Source organism: Salminus brasiliensis, chromosome 8 (assembly GCF_030463535.1).
Source record: "Salminus brasiliensis chromosome 8, fSalBra1.hap2, whole genome shotgun sequence".
NCBI lineage: Eukaryota > Metazoa > Chordata > Actinopteri > Characiformes > Bryconidae > Salminus > Salminus brasiliensis.
The window spans coordinates 35,454,779-35,472,990 of NC_132885.1; the positions used below are offsets into that span (position 1 = coordinate 35,454,779).

Genomic DNA, 18,212 nt, shown 5'->3' on the forward strand with positions numbered 1-18,212 from the left:
ATACATATTCCACACATTATTTCCTCTCAGCTTACTATTGTGTTGTGTGTTGGTGTGGCGCAACAGAGAACACCACTACCTGCCAGCTATCGCACCATGTGGGAGACTGGGGTTCGATTCCCAGTCTGACTATGCTGCGCTACACTAATAAATCTACATTGGCCTTACTCTGTAATATGAGTAACCTTGTAAGCCGCTCTGAATAAGACCATCAGCTAAATGCCATAAATGTAATGTAAATGTTGGTCAGCAAGTTGACCAGCAAGTAAAAAATAAAACCTTTGTATGTGGGCACAAAGAAGCGACCAGCTGTAGTCGGTCATCATCATTTACAGATCAGCTTTTCATCAGACTGATCCATTCTTGGCTTTGTAAGCCAGCTTCAGGGTTTTGAATCTGAAGCAGGCAGCTACAGGAAGCCAGTGAAGAGAACACAGCAGAGGAGTTACAGTAACGGGAAGTTAGGAGGCCCCATATATATCTTATATATAAGATGAGTGTGTGTAAACTTCTGACCACAATTGCACATCTCTTTGCTCAAAGTGTTGAATGAAAAAGGGTTGCTTGGCTTCTTTATAACTGAAAGACGTTGTCTATGGCTTTATTGTCTGTTGTATGTCATGTGGTCATGTGAAGGTAACATCTTGATGCCCCCAAAAATCTAGTACATGGATAGAATTGAGTGTGGCTACAATATACCAGGGAAGTGATTCTTCCCTGTAACTTTTAGACCGAATCAGTATTTATGGGTCAATAGTGAAGTAACCGCTACAGTACTGTAAGGGAACAGTACTCTTGATCTCTGATGATCTAATTTAGTTTAGAACCTGCAAGGCTAGGGTAACATTGCAACCAAAAACTGGACTGTGGCTGTCACCAATCTCATCTTGAGGAAATACATGCCCAGCAGGTTGTTTTTTTTAAAGCAAACAAAAAAACGTTTGCTGCAATGCCAAATGCTGTGTTTTAAGTAGCTATACCAATTTTATTACATTTGCTTGCATAGTTTTTTGGTACATTAGCACTTAATATTTAACCTCCGTTGCAAATAAGGTTTATTAGCAAAATTTACATAACTTCCAGCTGTTAACAGAACCTCCAAATCCTAAACAAAACACAAAATAAAACACTTCTAATGACTGCAGTCTCAAAATTAGTTAGCCCCCTGAATAGGATCCCTCATTAAAGCATACATTTACAAATCAAGTGGCAAATTAGGGGCTTCATTGGCTGCATTAGATGTGCTTGGGGTAAAACCTGGACTGACTAGGGATTTGTTGACCGTGACGTTTGACTGCATGTTGGAAATAAGTTAAGAGAGTTGTCCAAAAAGTTCAGAGAAGAGATCCTTGCTTTGCCAAAACAAGAAGAAAGGATTGTAGTTAAGAAGAAGGATTGTAGTAAAAATGTCCAGTCACTGGGTAATCAGTATTCCTGGCTACAAATACACCATGACAAAGACAAAAGAACACTCCACAGAACTCTGAAATAAGGTTATTGAAGAGTAGAAGTCAGTGCATGTATACAAAACCGTCTCCAAGTCACCGAAAGTGCCCTGGAGTTCAGTTAAATCCATCATATGCCTAGAGCAGGCTGTACCCTCAAGCTGAGTGACCATTCAAGAAGGAGACTAGTGAGGGATGCCACCAATTTTAATTTTAAAGGTGTATATTCCATGATTCCATTTATAAAATTAATAAAATGGAAAAAAATATTTGTAAATAAGCCACTGAGGTTTTGGGATTCTGTTCTGTGGAGTAGTGAAACAACTTTTTGGGCCTATTGAACAACCTGCCTACAGTGAAGCATGGTGGTGGTTTGGTGATGCTCTGGTGATGCTTTGCATTCTCTGGCACTGAAAACCTGCAGCATGTGGAAGGCAAGATGGATTCAATCAAGCATCAGGAAATGACAGAAGAAAACTTCATAATCCACCAAGACTTGGTTTCAGAAATATGTCCTAGAGGATTCTGGAGTGATTGTCAACCATCCACATTGGAAATCTTTGTCGGAATTTGAAGAAGGCAGTTGCAGCATGCAAATCTAAGTATATTAGTGAACTAGAGTCCATTGCCCATGAGGAGTGGGCTAAGATTCCCCAGGAACACTGCCCACTGGTGTCTGGCAATGCATCGCATTTACAGCAGGTCATCAAAACATCAAAAGTGTACTCTACTAAGTACTAAATGCTTATTGAGGTCTCAAAAGATCCCTTCAAATTGTGAATGTTGGAAGCATTCTAAACTCTGAAAAACATTTTTTTTTAATGTCCCATTCACTTCTGTCTTTTCTCTTTGAACAGGGTCGACATGTCAAAACAGGACAGCTGGCAGCCATTAAGGTCATGGACGTTACAGAGGTAAGAAGAGAACAAAACAAAAAATATATACGTAGTTCAATTCCATTCTAAATAATAGCTAAGAAGATATTTTGCAACCAACAAAAAGATTCAGTAAGCTGGTTTATTGGACTACTCCCAAATAGGGATGTCCCAATCAAGTTTCTTTGCCCCTGATCCAATCCAAGTACCCTAATGCTCAGGTGAAACAGATTTGATCTTTGTGTTTATACAAATAATAGCATCATGTTTACAACAAACCTCTGAGCTAAAATAAGTCTAACCCAAACTTTGTTCCACCCTGTTGCCTGCTTCTCTTCTTTTAATCCCTATCCTAAACAAAACAAAAGAGATTTACTTGAACAGATACGCGTGGTGAGGTTGCCAGAAAGCCAACAAGGCTTCCTAAATGGTTAACCTTAAACCGTGCTGCAGTTATTTTGTACATTTCGACTGGAGAACATAACTGCTGCATCATTCGAGGTGAAACAGATGTTTTTGCTGCTAACTGGTAACATCTTCACAGTTATCAGTTTCAATAAAGCTTTTTTATTTTGTTCACTGTAATAAGGTCACAGAGGAACACTGTTTAGGGTAGTTTCTGAGTTACTCATCGTGGCAGGCAGCAGCTGAGAATCTTGTCTGTTAATGGGGCCTAGAGGATGCGAGAGGGCGCTCTGCTACAACAAAACCAATGATTGGGAGTGGATCTAGTTTTAAAAGCCAAAACCCGATCCATTAAAAATGCCTGGATCTGATTGGATCCGATTGGAACTCCTAAATGTATAATATATATTTTTGGACCAAACATCAAGACAGTATTTTTAGGGATGCACTGATGTTTCAGGCATCAAAACATTTCAGCTGAAAAGGGAACAACTGGCATGGTAACTACAGTTTTGAGAAAATACTAAGAAAATATTGTAGTATTTGGAAAATACTGCACTAAAGGTGTCTTTACTAAAGGTGTGATATGACTATAAAAGCAGCATTATGCTTGACATGTAGCACACAGTGCGCAACAGAGGAGTTTAAACTGTCCGTGGGCTAAGCAAGTTTTGGGCGACCAAATTGTTGCTCTGACATGACATTATTATCAGAATAACAGTGATATATTATACTATACTATATATATATATATATTATAAGGATAGATTGCTCTCGTCCGCTGGCTGTGTGTGTGTTTGTGTGTGCCTATAGCCACAGGACTGACTCTAAATCAGCTCCACTGGTGCAGCTCTGCGCCTGACCCATATACAGCTTCCTGCTCTATTTACAGAGAGAGAGCATGAACGAGGGAGAGAGAGGAAGGTGGCAATATTTATTTTCTTTTTTCTTTTCATAAAGAGGTTCAGCAGAAGTGCTGTGGGATTATGGGAGGGGGTAATGGTTTTTATCTCTCTCTCGTGCACTCTCGCTCTCACCTTTCTCCCTCTCTGTTTCCCTCTCTCTATCTCTCTCACCTTTGCCTTTGTAACACTCTCTCTCTCTCTCTCTCTCTCTCTCTCTCTCTCTCTCTCTCACTCTCTCTCTCTCCCAAGATTCAAAGAAGCTTTATTGGCATGACAATAATGACAACAATATTGCCAAAGCATTACAAAAATAACAATAATAACACAATTTTAGTGCATTAAAAGTAACAATTACAAAATAAGTGACCGAAGTGAATAAAAATAGCATTAATTAAAATGAAGACAAAAGGATATATATATAAAATATGTACATATACTTTATATACATACTAATATCACTCTCTGTAATATCTCTCTCTCTCTCTCGCACACTAGCTCTTACTTCTCTTGCTCATACATGTGCTCTCTGGCTTTCTCGCTAAGTGAGGGATTTTCAAGAGGATGAGGTCATCACACTGTATATTTCCCCTCCCCCAGTGGCTCTACAGATGCACACCCCACATGGTGTATGTGATGCCTCCAGAACATGTGGCATGTGATGGCCATTGGTGGACTGATGATGGCATGCAAAAGTTTTAGTAATGGTACTAAAACTTTTGCATGCCATCATCAGTCCACCAATGGCCATCACATGCCAAATGTTCTGGAGGCATCACAAAAAAGACTCTTTAACCAAGGGCTCAGATAACTTTAACCAAGGGCTCAGACCTTAATTAGCCTTGCCGTGTGATGCATATTTGAATATTTCATAAATACTCCTCAAACCTTGATCCAGCAATTATTGTCTCTTCTAAACAGCTGCCTGCCATTTACAAAATGTAAATAATCGATGCCCACAAAGCAGGAGAAGGCTATAAGAAGGCAGCAAAGCATTTTTAGGTAGACATTTCCCCCGTTTGTAATGTAAGTAAGTATTAACAGGGACAGTGGAGGTCAAGTTGAGTTCTGGAAAAGCTAGAAACGACCTCAAAGAAGTGCTGGTATGTTTGATAGAAAGGAAATTTAAAACCCATTTGAGTGCAAAACTGGGAGATCTGGAGAGAGGAGGCAGGATGCAGATGCAAGCTCGCTTTTTTGTGGACAAGTGAAATCTGACTGTGATACAATCACTAAAATCACATGTTAATGCCAGGTGTAAACATGCTCTTATCTACTACAAAAACCTTTTTGTAGTACAACCTTTCTTTTCATCCTTCCCAAAGGGGAGATAACAAGTACTGACCAAGCATGCATGCTGCTGTATGAAGTGTTCACTGTATTCTATTACTTTCAGAGGAAATGTCTTTTATATTCTATCATTTTATATTAATAGTAGTTACATACACTTCTTTATACACCTCCCAAAGTACTGTTGAGGTCTAATGTTTGCTGACTCTGTGTAAAGTGTTTATTTTCTGGTTCTGGAATTGTGATTTCCTCCCATTAAGAATTTATTGGTGCGTTTGTGGAGTTGCCTCTCATGCCTTTCTGCTTTTTCTTTTGGTCTTGTTTGTGTGATATCTAGGATGAAGAGGAAGAGATTAAGTTGGAGATTAATATGCTGAAAAAGTATTCCCACCATCGAAACATTGCCACCTACTATGGAGCATTCATCAAGAAGAGCCCTCCTGGACATGATGACCAGCTCTGGGTTAGTGTTTTCCTCCTGAGCCCCTTATATTCAGTTCACAGATTGACTACATTCACTGGCCACTTTCTAAGAAAGCCCCATCTCATAAGACCATCTTGCTTGATGATCTTGATGTTCTGTGAGATACTGTATTTCTGTGAGATTCAAGATATTATTATTATTATTATGTATTAGATTATTATAATAATAATAATAAAAAAGGATTTACATTTTTTGTGCACATTAGCATTATTAAAAGTGGAAAAAGGTTTCAGCTACTGGGCTGGATTTGGAGCCTCCCAAGGAGGGTGTGAGCAATTGAGACTGGTCTACTGATCTACTGGTCTATTGGCACTAACCACAATCTGGCTTTGTTTTATCAGTAGAACACAATTTATATTAATTTACCGGTCACATGATTATATATGTAACATTTCAATCACTATTTTGGTGTACAGAGAGTCCTATTTTATTGGCAAGACTTATCTACAAAGTTAAAGTAAATAAGTTCATTAGGAGGTGTGATCACAAAATTTTAACAAGAAGTGTAAATTAAACACGTGCTGTATGCTAAAAGCTAGTCATCAGTCTTGGAATGCCACAGAACATCACGCACATATCAAAAACTGCACTGTAAAAGAAATGGCACTGTAGTAGTCATTAGTAGACTAACACATACTGTCTTAATTATGTAATTGTATATGAATATGCAGTTTCCCACACTTGAAACCAGCAAGCTGATTGGCTTTTTTTGTTGAAAGGCGCGCCTTTATCCATAAACGGATGCCATGTTTGCGTTACAAGAACTCCCTTTCGTATTTCAACTAGTGACCACTCTTCTCATTTTTCTCTGGGTTGACTTGAAGGTTTCTTCTTTTTACACTCAGCCTATGTCCACATGAGACCCCCATGCTGCACAGATATACTCTCCACTTACACGTTAATATGACAGACTGCTACTCTTTGTTTTTTTCACTGCAGCTCTGCGTCAAGTTGAGGGAGTTATTACTGTAAAGTGTAACAGTGGCAATAAAACTGTATTCCAAACTGTTATGGTTGAACTTTGACTTTAAATTTGCAATCCACGTACGAACCAATCATAGTTAATATGAGAAACTTGCATGATTGTGTCTCCAATTAATCAAGTATTAAATTGGTTAACATTCATTTATGTCTAATGTATATTGTATGTATTTATTTAGAATCTCATTTAAAGAAAGTACTACTAAAGCACATCTTATTTTGATTTTAAACCCTTGGCTAAGTTGGCTCATGTTAAAACGAGTTTCCTGCTTCTTTGCCACCTTCACACGTTTGCACTGGTGAGAAGGCACAGTGTCAGACATGACAAAAAAATCTAGAGAATGTTGCTGAACTGCTGAAGTTCTGGAATTATTTGGAATTCTGTGGTATAACTGAGTGTCCTTTCTCTCTATATAGCTGGTTATGGAGTTCTGTGGTGCTGGCTCAATCACAGACCTGGTGAAGAACACTAAAGGAAACTCACTGAAGGAAGACTGGATTGCATACATCTCTAGAGAGATCCTCAGGGTAGAGTACTACACCCACTCGCTCGCAAGCGCATTTGTTTGCTGCCATTTAAAAAAAAATGGAAAGACATCTACAGTGTAGTCCATGAACTACAAGACAGTTACACATTTCTTTCCTATCTTGGATCTGAAATAAAACCATGACTGAAGTTAAAGTCCTGAATGGCAGCCTCAGTTTGTAGTTTGTATTTACATCTATATAGTATATATAATGAAGCATACAGGAATCACATAGGAATAACGTTCTTAGTCGCTTCTTGGGTTGCTTTGAGTCTTTTACCATTAGTTAATGTTCCAGAGAGCTAACAAAAGGTCTAGAGCTGGTTCTAGAAGGTCCATCTCAGCTCAGCATCTGTCATACACACCTTAACATTTGCATTTGTATTTTTCTCCAGGCTCAAAGTTTATGTGTGTGGTGTATGTTTCTCTTCAGGGACTGGCTCACCTACATGCCCATCACGTCATCCATCGAGATATTAAAGGGCAGAACGTACTGCTGACTGAAAATGCAGAGGTCAAACTGGGTAAGACTAGCACCAATACTATACAAATTTCAAATAACAAAGTGTTTCTAGCAATTTTAGGAGGAGTTTCAAATCTAAATGTAATGTAAGTAAATGTAAGGAATTGTATGTAATGTATGTAAATGTAAGTTGATTCCAATAATGCAAGCCCCCACATTAAATATGAATCTTTACATAATAATAAAATTAAAACAAGTAAATGACTTCACTCTTCAAGCGAAAGAGCTCAAGCGAGTGGGTCAATAAGCTGGGCCAAAAGCTAAACCTAGCCTAGTAGCATTCCAAATGAGGCCATTTTAGCTAGCTGGGCTAACCCAGTGCCTTAAATGCACCTTGCATTTAAAAATGACATGTTTGTTAGAAGAACACAGTTAAAAGAAAACTCTGTGTTCTTCAGCCACTGTATGGATTTGTTCAGCTCCAACAGCAGCTTATCTGCTTTACTTTAATGTAGGATTGTAAACTAGGAATTGGGTGGTAACTATCAGTACTAAATTGGACATTTTCTTAGATGCCTCTCAGATTTTTGCATATTATTTTACAGTATGGTAGCATTATATTGTTGGCACAGGTTAACCTATTGCTCTTACTGTACAACGAGGTCTGTGCCAACTGAACACACAAAAGATGAAGTCAGTTAAACGTAGCCTATTGTTACCACCATATACGTTCAAATATATTTGGCTATAAACTCTAGAACCTAAATGAATTTTACATTAATCCATCTGTCTGCTCATTTGTGCTGAAGTGCTTTAAACTGGTTTGCTTTGATTGCATCTGGTAGTGGACTTTGGTGTGAGTGCCCAGCTCGACCGCACTGTTGGCCGTAGGAACACCTTCATCGGCACACCATACTGGATGGCACCTGAGGTCATTGCCTGCGACGAAAACCCTGACGCTACGTACGACTACAGGGTAAGACCTGTACCTGTTTCTTAAAAAAACTTTACTGGTGCATGGTGATGCATACATTTTTGTTTTAAACAGCTATTTGACTAGTGTTGATTATAATTGATCAGTATTTAGTAATTCATGATGGGCATTACATTTTTTACAGTGTACCTCGTATGTGGAACACATAGAACTCCTAAGGTTTGCAGCTCACCAGATGCATTAGGCAAGAGACATAAACAATCCAGACCTTTCTGTGTCATTCCATGTCAACGTGCCCTGCCAATCAGTGATTTCCAGCACTGCTCTGAGCTCAGCATTACTGCATTAAATTAAATTACTGCAGTATTACTCTATCACATTACATTTAGATGCACACAAAAGTATGAGAGGAGATCATTTGCTTAGCAAAGATCAAAGTTTCAAGCAAAATTTGTTTTATTACACTTTCAAAACTATTCATATATTGTGACTCATCCCTACCAGAAATTTTATAGTGGTGAGGAATGACTTCCAGGAACTGTACAGTTTTATCGAAGGCATGCAAGTTTCATAGTAGGAATGCATAATATAATTAACAACTCAACATGATTTGAGTCAGATGTGTAATTTAGGTAAGCAGTTTGGACAATGCTAATTGGCTTACATAAGCTTTCGTATTACTTGTTAGCTACATTAGCATCCAGAGCAGGACTAAAGAAGAAAATATAAGACATAAAACATGACATAAATATTGGACTACATTTGGATTAAGAGGAAAATGTACATTTATTTTTTAAACTATGCCTTTTTTTACTTAATCCAGAGTGATCTGTGGTCCTGTGGAATTACAGCTATAGAGATGGCTGAGGGAGCACCACGTAAGTGCAGTTTGCTCAGTAGAACTCTTCTTTCTTGACCCATTTCCACTCTTTGCTTTTTGTTCTTATAAAGCTGTAGGGTTTACAGTGAAAATATTTGGGAATTGTGAAAATTTTTGTTTATATTTATATTTTCATCCAAATCATTTTTATCCAAATTATAGTTTCATTTTGTATGTGTGAAAGGTATTTAATAGTTTTTATGTTGTGTAGGGAATGTTTGGGCTAAACCAGTACCATGTCAAATGAATAACACATAGCAAATATAGATATGCTTTTGTTTAACTATCATCATAACTACTCATCAGTTCAATTAACAGGTGTTTTTAGGCAAGGAAAATCTCCAAACTTTGCAGCAATCCAGCCCTCCAGGACTGGAGTTCTACATCCTTGCCTTATATACTTCTTTAGTGTCTGTGCTTTCTCTTGGGCTTTCTAGCACTGTGTGACATGCACCCGATGCGAGCGCTATTCCTCATTCCCCGAAACCCTCCACCCAGACTTAAGTCCAAAAAATGGTGAGTGAATGTTTTGGCCTAGGGGCCTTGTTTAGTAAATTCTACTGTAAATTAGTCCAGAATATCTCATTATAGAAAGTGTTACTAATACTACTTTAGTCTTTATTAGCAGCACATCTTATAAAAACTGTATGGCTGTATTATTTATAAAAACATAGGGATGGGAGGGCAAATGAATTTAATTAAAAATTAAATTTTGTTGTTCCCCCACTCCTTTTTTCCTTCCATCCTTCTTTCAAAATCTGTCTTCCACTGCTTTTCTGATGACTTAGGTCCAAGAAGTTTTTTAGCTTTATTGAAGGCTGCCTGGTGAAGAACTACACCCAGAGACCTCCCACAGACCAGCTGCTAAAGCATCCTTTCATCCGGGACCAGCCCAACGAAAGACAAGTGCGCATCCAACTCAAAGACCACATCGACCGCACCCGAAAGAAGAGGGGGGAGAAAGGTGCGATATGGCATTCATTAAGTAAAGTAGGGACCAATATGTTTTAACATTGCCCTGCAATTCTAATAGGGACCAATTAGTAGATCATTTGGTCTATAAAACAAGCTAAGATTTTTATTGAAAACACTTGATAAAGTATCATGTTTCATTTTGCAATGGCAACATTGCAGTTATATGCAGAAAACTATTCTGTGAATCTTAGCCCAAGGTGCTACAAATTTATATATTTCAATTCTTATGAGTTTTTGTTGTTTGAGCTTAATCTGTAATAATTTGGTATTTGAGAGCTGTCATATCTACTGGTGTAGATATTTATTTATATTTATATTACTATATTATTGCCTTTAGCTCTTTTTATTTGATAGTGGGGATGGATGGGGCCATGATTTGTAGACAGCTAAAGATGTACATAACTGTTTCTTCTTTATACAGGCTTTTATTTTTTTTACATTTTGTAATATGTAAAGACAAATATCAGTTACAGTGGTTCACTACAGTTCCAGAAACCCCATTAACTCTTCTTAAAAGGCTTATCTGTAACAGTCATTTATGCTGGATGTAAGGTTATTTGGTTAAATCAGTCAACCTTCAAGTTATTGAGATGTCTAGAAACTAAGGATTTTGCTGTTCAAATGAATGAAAGACTAAAATGCTGAATTTCATATCTAAAATGACTTTAGAAGGGCAGGGCCTATTTAATTAGTGGGTTCACAGTGGCCGGAAATTCAGTTAGTTTAGTTACTGGTTGTGTGTGAATTTTGTTTGTTTGTGCAGATAGATTGAGAGTGCAATAGTTATATGCTTCTTATTCTTTTAGATGAGACAGAGTATGAATACAGTGGCAGTGAGGAAGAAGAGGAGGAAGCTCCAGAGCAGGAAGGAGAACCAAGGTAGTTACACACACAGCACATGTAGCACATCTACCTCTTTATTATGCCAACATAAAAACGTTTCCCTGACTTGTTAGAAATCAGCATTTGCCATGACATGTTTAGTGTCTGTACTTTTTCCAAGTAATGGAAGCTAATTAACACTGGAACCATACAGTGTACCGATGTCTGTAAAAATAAACACAGTACAGTAGTACAGTACAGCTACTACTGGATTATGTACTTCCAGCAAAAAAATACTGATTTGCTTTTTCTGACAATATGAGCTTAACACCTCTCCTAACTGCAGCTCTATTGTAAACGTGCCGGGAGAATCAACCCTGCGTCGGGACTTCATCCGCCTTCAGCAGGAGAACAAGGAACGTTCAGAGGCGCTAAGAAGGCAGCAGCTTCTCCAGGAGCAGCAGCTCCGCGAGCAGGAGGAATACAAGCGTCAGTTGCTGGCTGAACGACAAAAACGCATTGAGCAACAGAAGGAGCAAAGGAGGAGGCTTGAGGAGGTAAGAGACACTTGTCTATCAATACTGTAACATCATAGTGTTTGTCAGTATATCACCAGTTTTTACAGGCGAGTACAAGTAATATTGCATATAAACCCGTCACCAAATTTTAAGGCAGACAATTCAATCTTGGTAGACGGGCACTGGTTTAATCATTTATCTGACCATACAATTTATCTGGCCCATCAGTACTGCAGCTCTTTCTAACTGTAAAAGGATATTTTGATATCCTAAAATGGAAAGAAAAATATGGCAGAATTGGAGATACTCTTGACGCATGACTGCGTTAATGTGCAAATGGACGCTACTCTTTCCAGACTGTTCAAATTGTCAGCAGTTCAACTCACTGGTAGGTAGAGTTGGTCATTTGGATAAAGACTATTAGGTACTTAGTTAGGTACTTGTTTCATGTCTAGTTTGTATCTGGAAGTGCCTTGGCTATTGTATTTACACTTTTCACTAGAATGCATCCCCAGTGTGACCAGATGAGCTCCAGTTTTACTTTCCCACATAAAAAGTACAGTAATCTGCTGTAAACTTGGTCAAGATCAGTTATGGACCACCTCTGGTTGCCATCTGATTGTAAGCCAATAACAATCGTTGTGCTTGTGTCTTTTTAATACAAACAATTATGGGATAAGACAAATTAGATTTGTTCTTACTGATGGAAGTTTACCATTGCTGTCTCACCAAAACCTCTTCAAAATGGCAACTTTACAGAAAAAGGAATAACACCTCAACTTTTATAGGAAGTCCCTGTCAATGAAATTTGACAAAAATGTGCATATAAGGTTTATTTCCGACAGTGGTTTCATGTTAAGACATGGTGTAAGCAGCCTTTTCGAGTGTTGAATTACTTTTAATGAGTTTTAATATATTTTGCCACACTGATCAATGAACTGTGGCTGCACAAAATATTCTGTAATGTTGGAGTTGATATCTTATTCTTACCTCACGCTCTCTCTCACTATCTGGCTCTCCTTTTCCCTCCGTCAATCTGACTCTTACTGTCTGTGTGTTCCACTGCGTCACCCTCTGCTGGTCATCCACAGCAACAACGGCGTGAGCGGGAGATGCGGAGGCAGCAGGAAAGAGAGCAGAGGAGGCGTGAGCAGGAGGAAAAGCGGCGCCTGGAGGAAATTGAGCGCAGGCGCAAGGAAGAGGAGGAGCGGAGAAGGGCGGAGGAGGAGAAAAGGAGAGCAGACCGGGAGCAGGTATAATGGCAATTTTCGCCCTAGACAGCAAGTCTGGAGAAGAAACAGGTGAAACGTCCTGAATTCAGCTTACATTACTGAAGTCAACTTGTGCTTCAAGAATTAGCACTTTTTGCAAACCACAAATTTACAAATCCACAATGCGTGTTTGACATCAGTTCATCACCAGAATCTCACAATCCACTCTTAACCCCCAAACCCTTAACCCTCAGTGGCCAATGAAAGTTAAAATTAGTTGGAGAGAGCAGAGTTTGAAAGCTGTAGGCTTTGTAGGCTTATTGTATGATATGATCTTTGTTTGCAGATATGCCCGGACCCTCACTAGGGTCTGTTGTTTAAAATGGAACACAGATGCACAGACCGCTGCAGAAGCAGTGCCAGTTCTATTAAGCAAACAAACTGCTTTTGTTTAAATTTTTGTTTCAAAATGCACTGTTTTCAATCAGTATCATATTTTTGAGCTCTATAATGCAACAGGAACCAGTGCTAAGTGAGCCGCCTTAAGTTGGCTGGAAGAGCTGCAACACAAGAAAGCCACAAGCTCGAGAGTGAATTTCCAGGGCTTGAAGATGAATTCATATCATACATGCACTGTGGAGCCCATACTGCCATCATGAATAAAAAGTCTAATTTAGCCCATATGTAGTGGATTGGCTATTGCGGGTTTGATAGAAGTGGGCTGATACATTAAGCATTTTGGTTTACAGTATGAAATTGTACACCTGGGTAGTGGACCTAAAATGTAACTGTAATGTGGTGGGTTGCCAGTGAAAGTAGAATGGTAAGGCTTCTAATAAAGTGCATCTGTGAAAGCATGTATATATGTTCAATCAGAACGATATATTGTGACAAAACTGAAGTATTGTTCAGCTTCTTTGTTAAGTGAATACAGGTGTTGAGTTGTCCCTGCTTGTTTGGTGTTTATTTGACAGGAATACATCCGTCGACAATTGGAGGAGGAGCAGAGGCATCTAGAAATACTACAGCAGCAACTTTTGCATGAGCAGGCCATGCTGTTGGTAAGAGTCACACATTTCTCTAGCTCTGTCAGTCATTTTTCCTATAAAATAAGCTAATCTGGTTTGGGTGATAAATGCTGATAAATCCCAATGTGCTTTTCTGAGTATATTATGGGTTGTTTTATACCAGAACATATACGGAAATATAGTGTACTGATAATGTAAATGTAGAAAAACTATAATTGTAATATACTATATAGACAAAAGTATTGAAACACCTGCTCATTAATAGTTTTTGTTTGTTTGTTGTTGTTTTTTTCAAAAATGGGTGGAGTAACTGTCTCTAGTGTACAGGAAATGTTTCTCCTGCATTTTGTAGCATTGCTTTGAGGATTTGATTGTAATCAGCGACAGAAGTGTTAGTAACCCAAAAGTATTGAATGGAGCACTGACAATCATTTCAGAGAACTCCACAGTTCAATGCTGGGGGGCTTTATACCTCTCTAGCCCATGTTTGGCTTTAGTCATGGTGCCAATAGGTTCATTAGGTCATATTCTATTGGAAGTACTTCTCTACCATGTCCACACAAGCTGTGCGTTCGTGCATGCATGCGATTTTGCTTACACAGAAGGGAACATACTTCTGCCATATATGTGTATTTAGTGTACAATCTGTCCAGATGCTTCGTTGCCTAATTGGAAGAAAATGCAGATTGAAGGAAAGGAAAAGCGTAAATGGTGTAAATGGAAAATTAACAGTTATTAACCATATAACCAGTAAGTTTTAATTTTGGAATTCCAAAAGACAAAGTACAATACAAACACCAATGTACTGTGACTGCATTAATTGCACCGCAACAAGTAGAGCCCACTCGAAAGCCTTTGATCACCAATATTGCTGAAGTAAAGCAAAGGGTTAAATATAATCAAAAGCATGAAAATAATTCATTGAGTCTTACAAAAACAGTACTTTTTTGGGGAAAAAATAGAAGAACAGGAGCAGTTAGACTTACAGAAACACAATTTAAAAGTCTTTGCTCTTCTGAAAGTAAAGTCTGTAAACCAGGGTTCTTTATATCCGTCTCTGGAGGGTCCACTGCCCAGCATCGTTTAGTGATTTCTCAACTCAAATGACTCATTGTAGGTCACCAAAGTGGGCAAAGCACCAGTCCTCCAGGATTTGTATTTGAAGAACCCTCCTTCCTTATGTAGATTGTGGAGCAAGCCTATTCACTGCTCAGTCATTGCGTGTTCATCTTGTCCACTCTTTGCCTGCACAGTGAATCATCTTTGCTTTGCACTGTGTATTTTGGCAGTAAAAATCGTTTTGCTTGTTTTTAGTATTTTTTCTCGTAGAGTTCACTAGTGCATCAGCCAGCAAAATAAGAATATTGTGACCTGTGTCTGAACTTGATACATCACATTGTTAACAATTTACGACCTAGATTTTCAAAACATTTGTAAGGAAGGAATACTAAACATCTTTCTGTGCCATTATTGTTTGAAATGCAATGAACCTGTTGGCCCCTCACAGTGGTGATATTGTCTCCTGGGACTTAAAGTAAGGTATTAGCAAAAAAAAGTTACTGAGAAAATTATATTTAGATTTCCAACTCAAGTTGTCTTCAAACTTTTGATTGGCAGTGTGGATTAAATGCATTTTTTACGCACTGTGTGTATGTCAGGAGTTTAAGTGGAGGGAGCTGGAAGAGCAGAGGCAGGCAGAGAGACTACAGAGACAGTTACAGCAAGAGCAGGCCTACCTGCTTTCCCTTCAACAGCCCAAAAACAATCCCCAACAACAACCTCAACCACAACAGGTGGACAAGACCAGAAACCTCCAGCAGCCTCCGTCTTCAGCTCAGAGGAGCAAAATTCCCCAGCAGCAGCAACCCTTGGCTGATAAATTAAAAAAAGGTCCACCAGGGCAGTATCAAGACAAGATCAAAAACCAGCAATCCCAACCATCAGCGATTCAAGATAGGTCTAGAATTCCACAGTTACAGCATTGTGCTGTCGACAGGACCAAAACACCCCCATTACCTCAACAGTCCACACAGGATCGGAGTAGAATTCCCCAGCTGCAGCAGAGCACACAAGAAAAAAAAATCCCACACCCTCAGCAATCCGCCCAGCAGGATCAGGAACTTCCGCCAGAAGCAAGCCGCGGATCCACTGCACAGCAAAACCAATCACACGAGAGCCCAAACTCCCAGCCTCAGCAGCCTACCCAGGATGAGGGTCAAAGCAACATTGTGCTTCCGGCAGAATCTCAGGGCCCCATCCCAGACTCTGAGCCAGTTCGAGAGGTGAAACCGTAACCCAGAGGTGTCCAGTTCTGGTCCAATACAGTTTGGTGGTTTTCCTGCGCAAGCACACTTATTAAACCTGCTATCTAATGATGTGTTTGGACAGTCCTTGTTAAAAGTGAGAATATTACTATATGGTAATGACAGATCTGTGACTCACGCTTGAGATGTACTAGGGTTGTTCATAGCCTACTTCATGCAAGTCAGCATTAAGTCTAAATTGAAGTCTGCTAGGCATGATAAATAATGATTTATCATGATTTGATTTTGCATGATTTAAGCTGTAGTTTGTATAGCAAGTATGCTTTCTAGTTAGTGTAATAGCTAATCCAGCTGAAGTGTTAATAAGCTTTAAAGTAATTGATCTGTAACTTAGATTAGCTGACCGTTAAAGCTAAATTTGCTGTTACACTAACTAGCATACTCTCTATCCAAGCTGCATAAATATTGACATTGTTGTGAGGAATCTAATTGGTCCTTCCTTCAAATATATATTGTCCCTATATCCAAACTTTTGGTTTTACAGAAAAAAAACTTCTTAACTTTGATCCTGAGTCAAAGTCATTTTCATTCCATACATTTCTATTTTCCTATTCATCATTCATCAAAAGTAAAAAATCGAGATACAAGGTTTTTACAGTGACTATACGTTTTTTCACTTGCTACAGGTACAAATAACTGGAAGTTATGATTTGGTGTTGGGACAATTTTACAACTACACCAACTGTCAAGGAACCCATTATTCTGCAGAATAACTCTTGAAATTATTGTGATGTGTTTGAGCAGAGAATTCACCAAACCGTACTGGACAAAAAGGCCCTCCATGACTGAAGATGGACATTTCTGCCTTAACACACGCAGTAACTTGACTTGCTAATCACACTTTCTGCTCGGACTGATGAAGCTGACTCTCCACGTTAAAGGGCATAAATGTCGCTGCTGTTTCACGCTTGCTCACTTATACTAATATTTCAGTGTTTTTGTGCTTTTAATTGTTGCTGGCTTTTGTGGTTTTATTACTGAGCCAAAGATTTTTTGAGGTGTAAATGGACATCAGCAGCAAGAAGATTTCTAGCAGGTCCCCTAGGTTGGTCACTAGGATTTAGTTTTTTAGTTATGCAATCTGAAATGTTTTCTTTTTCTTTTTACAACGAGTAAACATGAAATAAAAATGTGTAATGATGTTTAATCGTATGGCATTGCACCTTCCTTTGCTTGAGATGACTGCTTGCATTTAGCATCGGCTGCTGAAGCAATTCTCATTATGCTTTGTTTGCTTGTGCATTTGTTATGAAATCCACCCTTGAATCAAATACTTTTCAGTTGTTTCGAGCTTAAGGTTTTTGACACTTTGCTGCTTTCTCTTTGGCACCTTCTTGTACTCCTGCAGAATACACTCTTCCTTACTTAGAACTGTTCAGTCTCATCAATGTGTGTCTTCAGGGCTCAACAATGAACAATACTCACATGCTAATTTTTTACTAGCATTCTAGCTATTTTGTGCTTAAAACTATTAACACCTCCTTTTACAGGTTAACTCCATTCTGGCTTAGTCTGAAATGTTGGAGTTCTTGTCCTCGTTTTGTAAACAAATAGAGCTTAAGCAGTCTGCCCAAAGACTGACCTATTACCACTGTTCCTGGGTTTGCAGGCAGATGAGCGGCACCGTAGGAATGTGCAGGGCTCTCCGCAGGCTGCAGGGGCGCAGAAGCAACCCCCTGCTGTGCCACCACGGGCTGAAACCTTTTCCAATGGCAACGCCTCTGAACAAGCCCAGCCTGCGATGCATCGGCCCATGGAACCACAGGTAACAGCGGTAACATCATCTCTGGTACCCCATTTGTGCTGGACCAGTTGACAGTGCCTGCTGTAAGTGGGAAAAGTCAACACCTTCAGCTTCATGTTGGCGTGTTTGTGCCAAAGCTGACAAACGTTACTGATTTTCCCGTCCTGTGTGAAAACCTGATGGAATATCAGCTTTCACAACGATGTGAGGAGGGAAAAGATGGTGTGGCTTATTTCAGTGCAGTTGCCAGACAGGCCTGTCACAATTGTCTTCTGATCACAGTCATTTAAGTTGTCTGCAGTCACTTTCCACTGTAGTTTCATTAAAGTCATAATTGCAAAAAGCAAAATGTGAATCACACATTGGCTAATAAATAATAATAATACAAAAAACATTTAAAGTGA

General features: G+C 39.0%; 1 protein-coding gene across 8 annotated transcripts in view; it reads left to right on the forward strand.

Annotated features, from left to right (window-relative positions):
• The window catches only part of LOC140561325 (mitogen-activated protein kinase kinase kinase kinase 4-like), a 54,902-nt gene that overhangs the window by 13,891 nt on the left and 22,799 nt on the right, over nucleotides 1–18,212 (forward strand). For 5 of the 8 annotated variants that reach the window (XM_072686459.1, XM_072686462.1, XM_072686461.1 and 2 more), the window contains exons 3-16: nucleotides 2,303–2,359; nucleotides 5,255–5,380; nucleotides 6,800–6,910; nucleotides 7,343–7,433; nucleotides 8,218–8,348; nucleotides 9,130–9,184; nucleotides 9,624–9,702; nucleotides 9,975–10,150; nucleotides 10,968–11,040; nucleotides 11,330–11,540; nucleotides 12,593–12,754; nucleotides 13,687–13,773; nucleotides 15,399–16,022; nucleotides 17,674–17,829. In XM_072686459.1, coding sequence (XP_072542560.1) covers nucleotides 2,303–2,359; nucleotides 5,255–5,380; nucleotides 6,800–6,910; nucleotides 7,343–7,433; nucleotides 8,218–8,348; nucleotides 9,130–9,184; nucleotides 9,624–9,702; nucleotides 9,975–10,150; nucleotides 10,968–11,040; nucleotides 11,330–11,540; nucleotides 12,593–12,754; nucleotides 13,687–13,773; nucleotides 15,399–16,022; nucleotides 17,674–17,829 — 2,139 coding nt within the window. Of the gene's footprint in view, nucleotides 1–2,302; nucleotides 2,360–5,254; nucleotides 5,381–6,799; nucleotides 6,911–7,342; nucleotides 7,434–8,217; nucleotides 8,349–8,490; nucleotides 9,089–9,129; nucleotides 9,185–9,623; nucleotides 9,703–9,974; nucleotides 10,151–10,967; nucleotides 11,041–11,329; nucleotides 11,541–12,592; nucleotides 12,755–13,686; nucleotides 13,774–15,398; nucleotides 16,023–17,673; nucleotides 17,830–18,212 lie in introns of those variants that run through there. The other 3 variants (XM_072686464.1, XM_072686465.1, XM_072686467.1) reach the window with 2 other exon arrangements.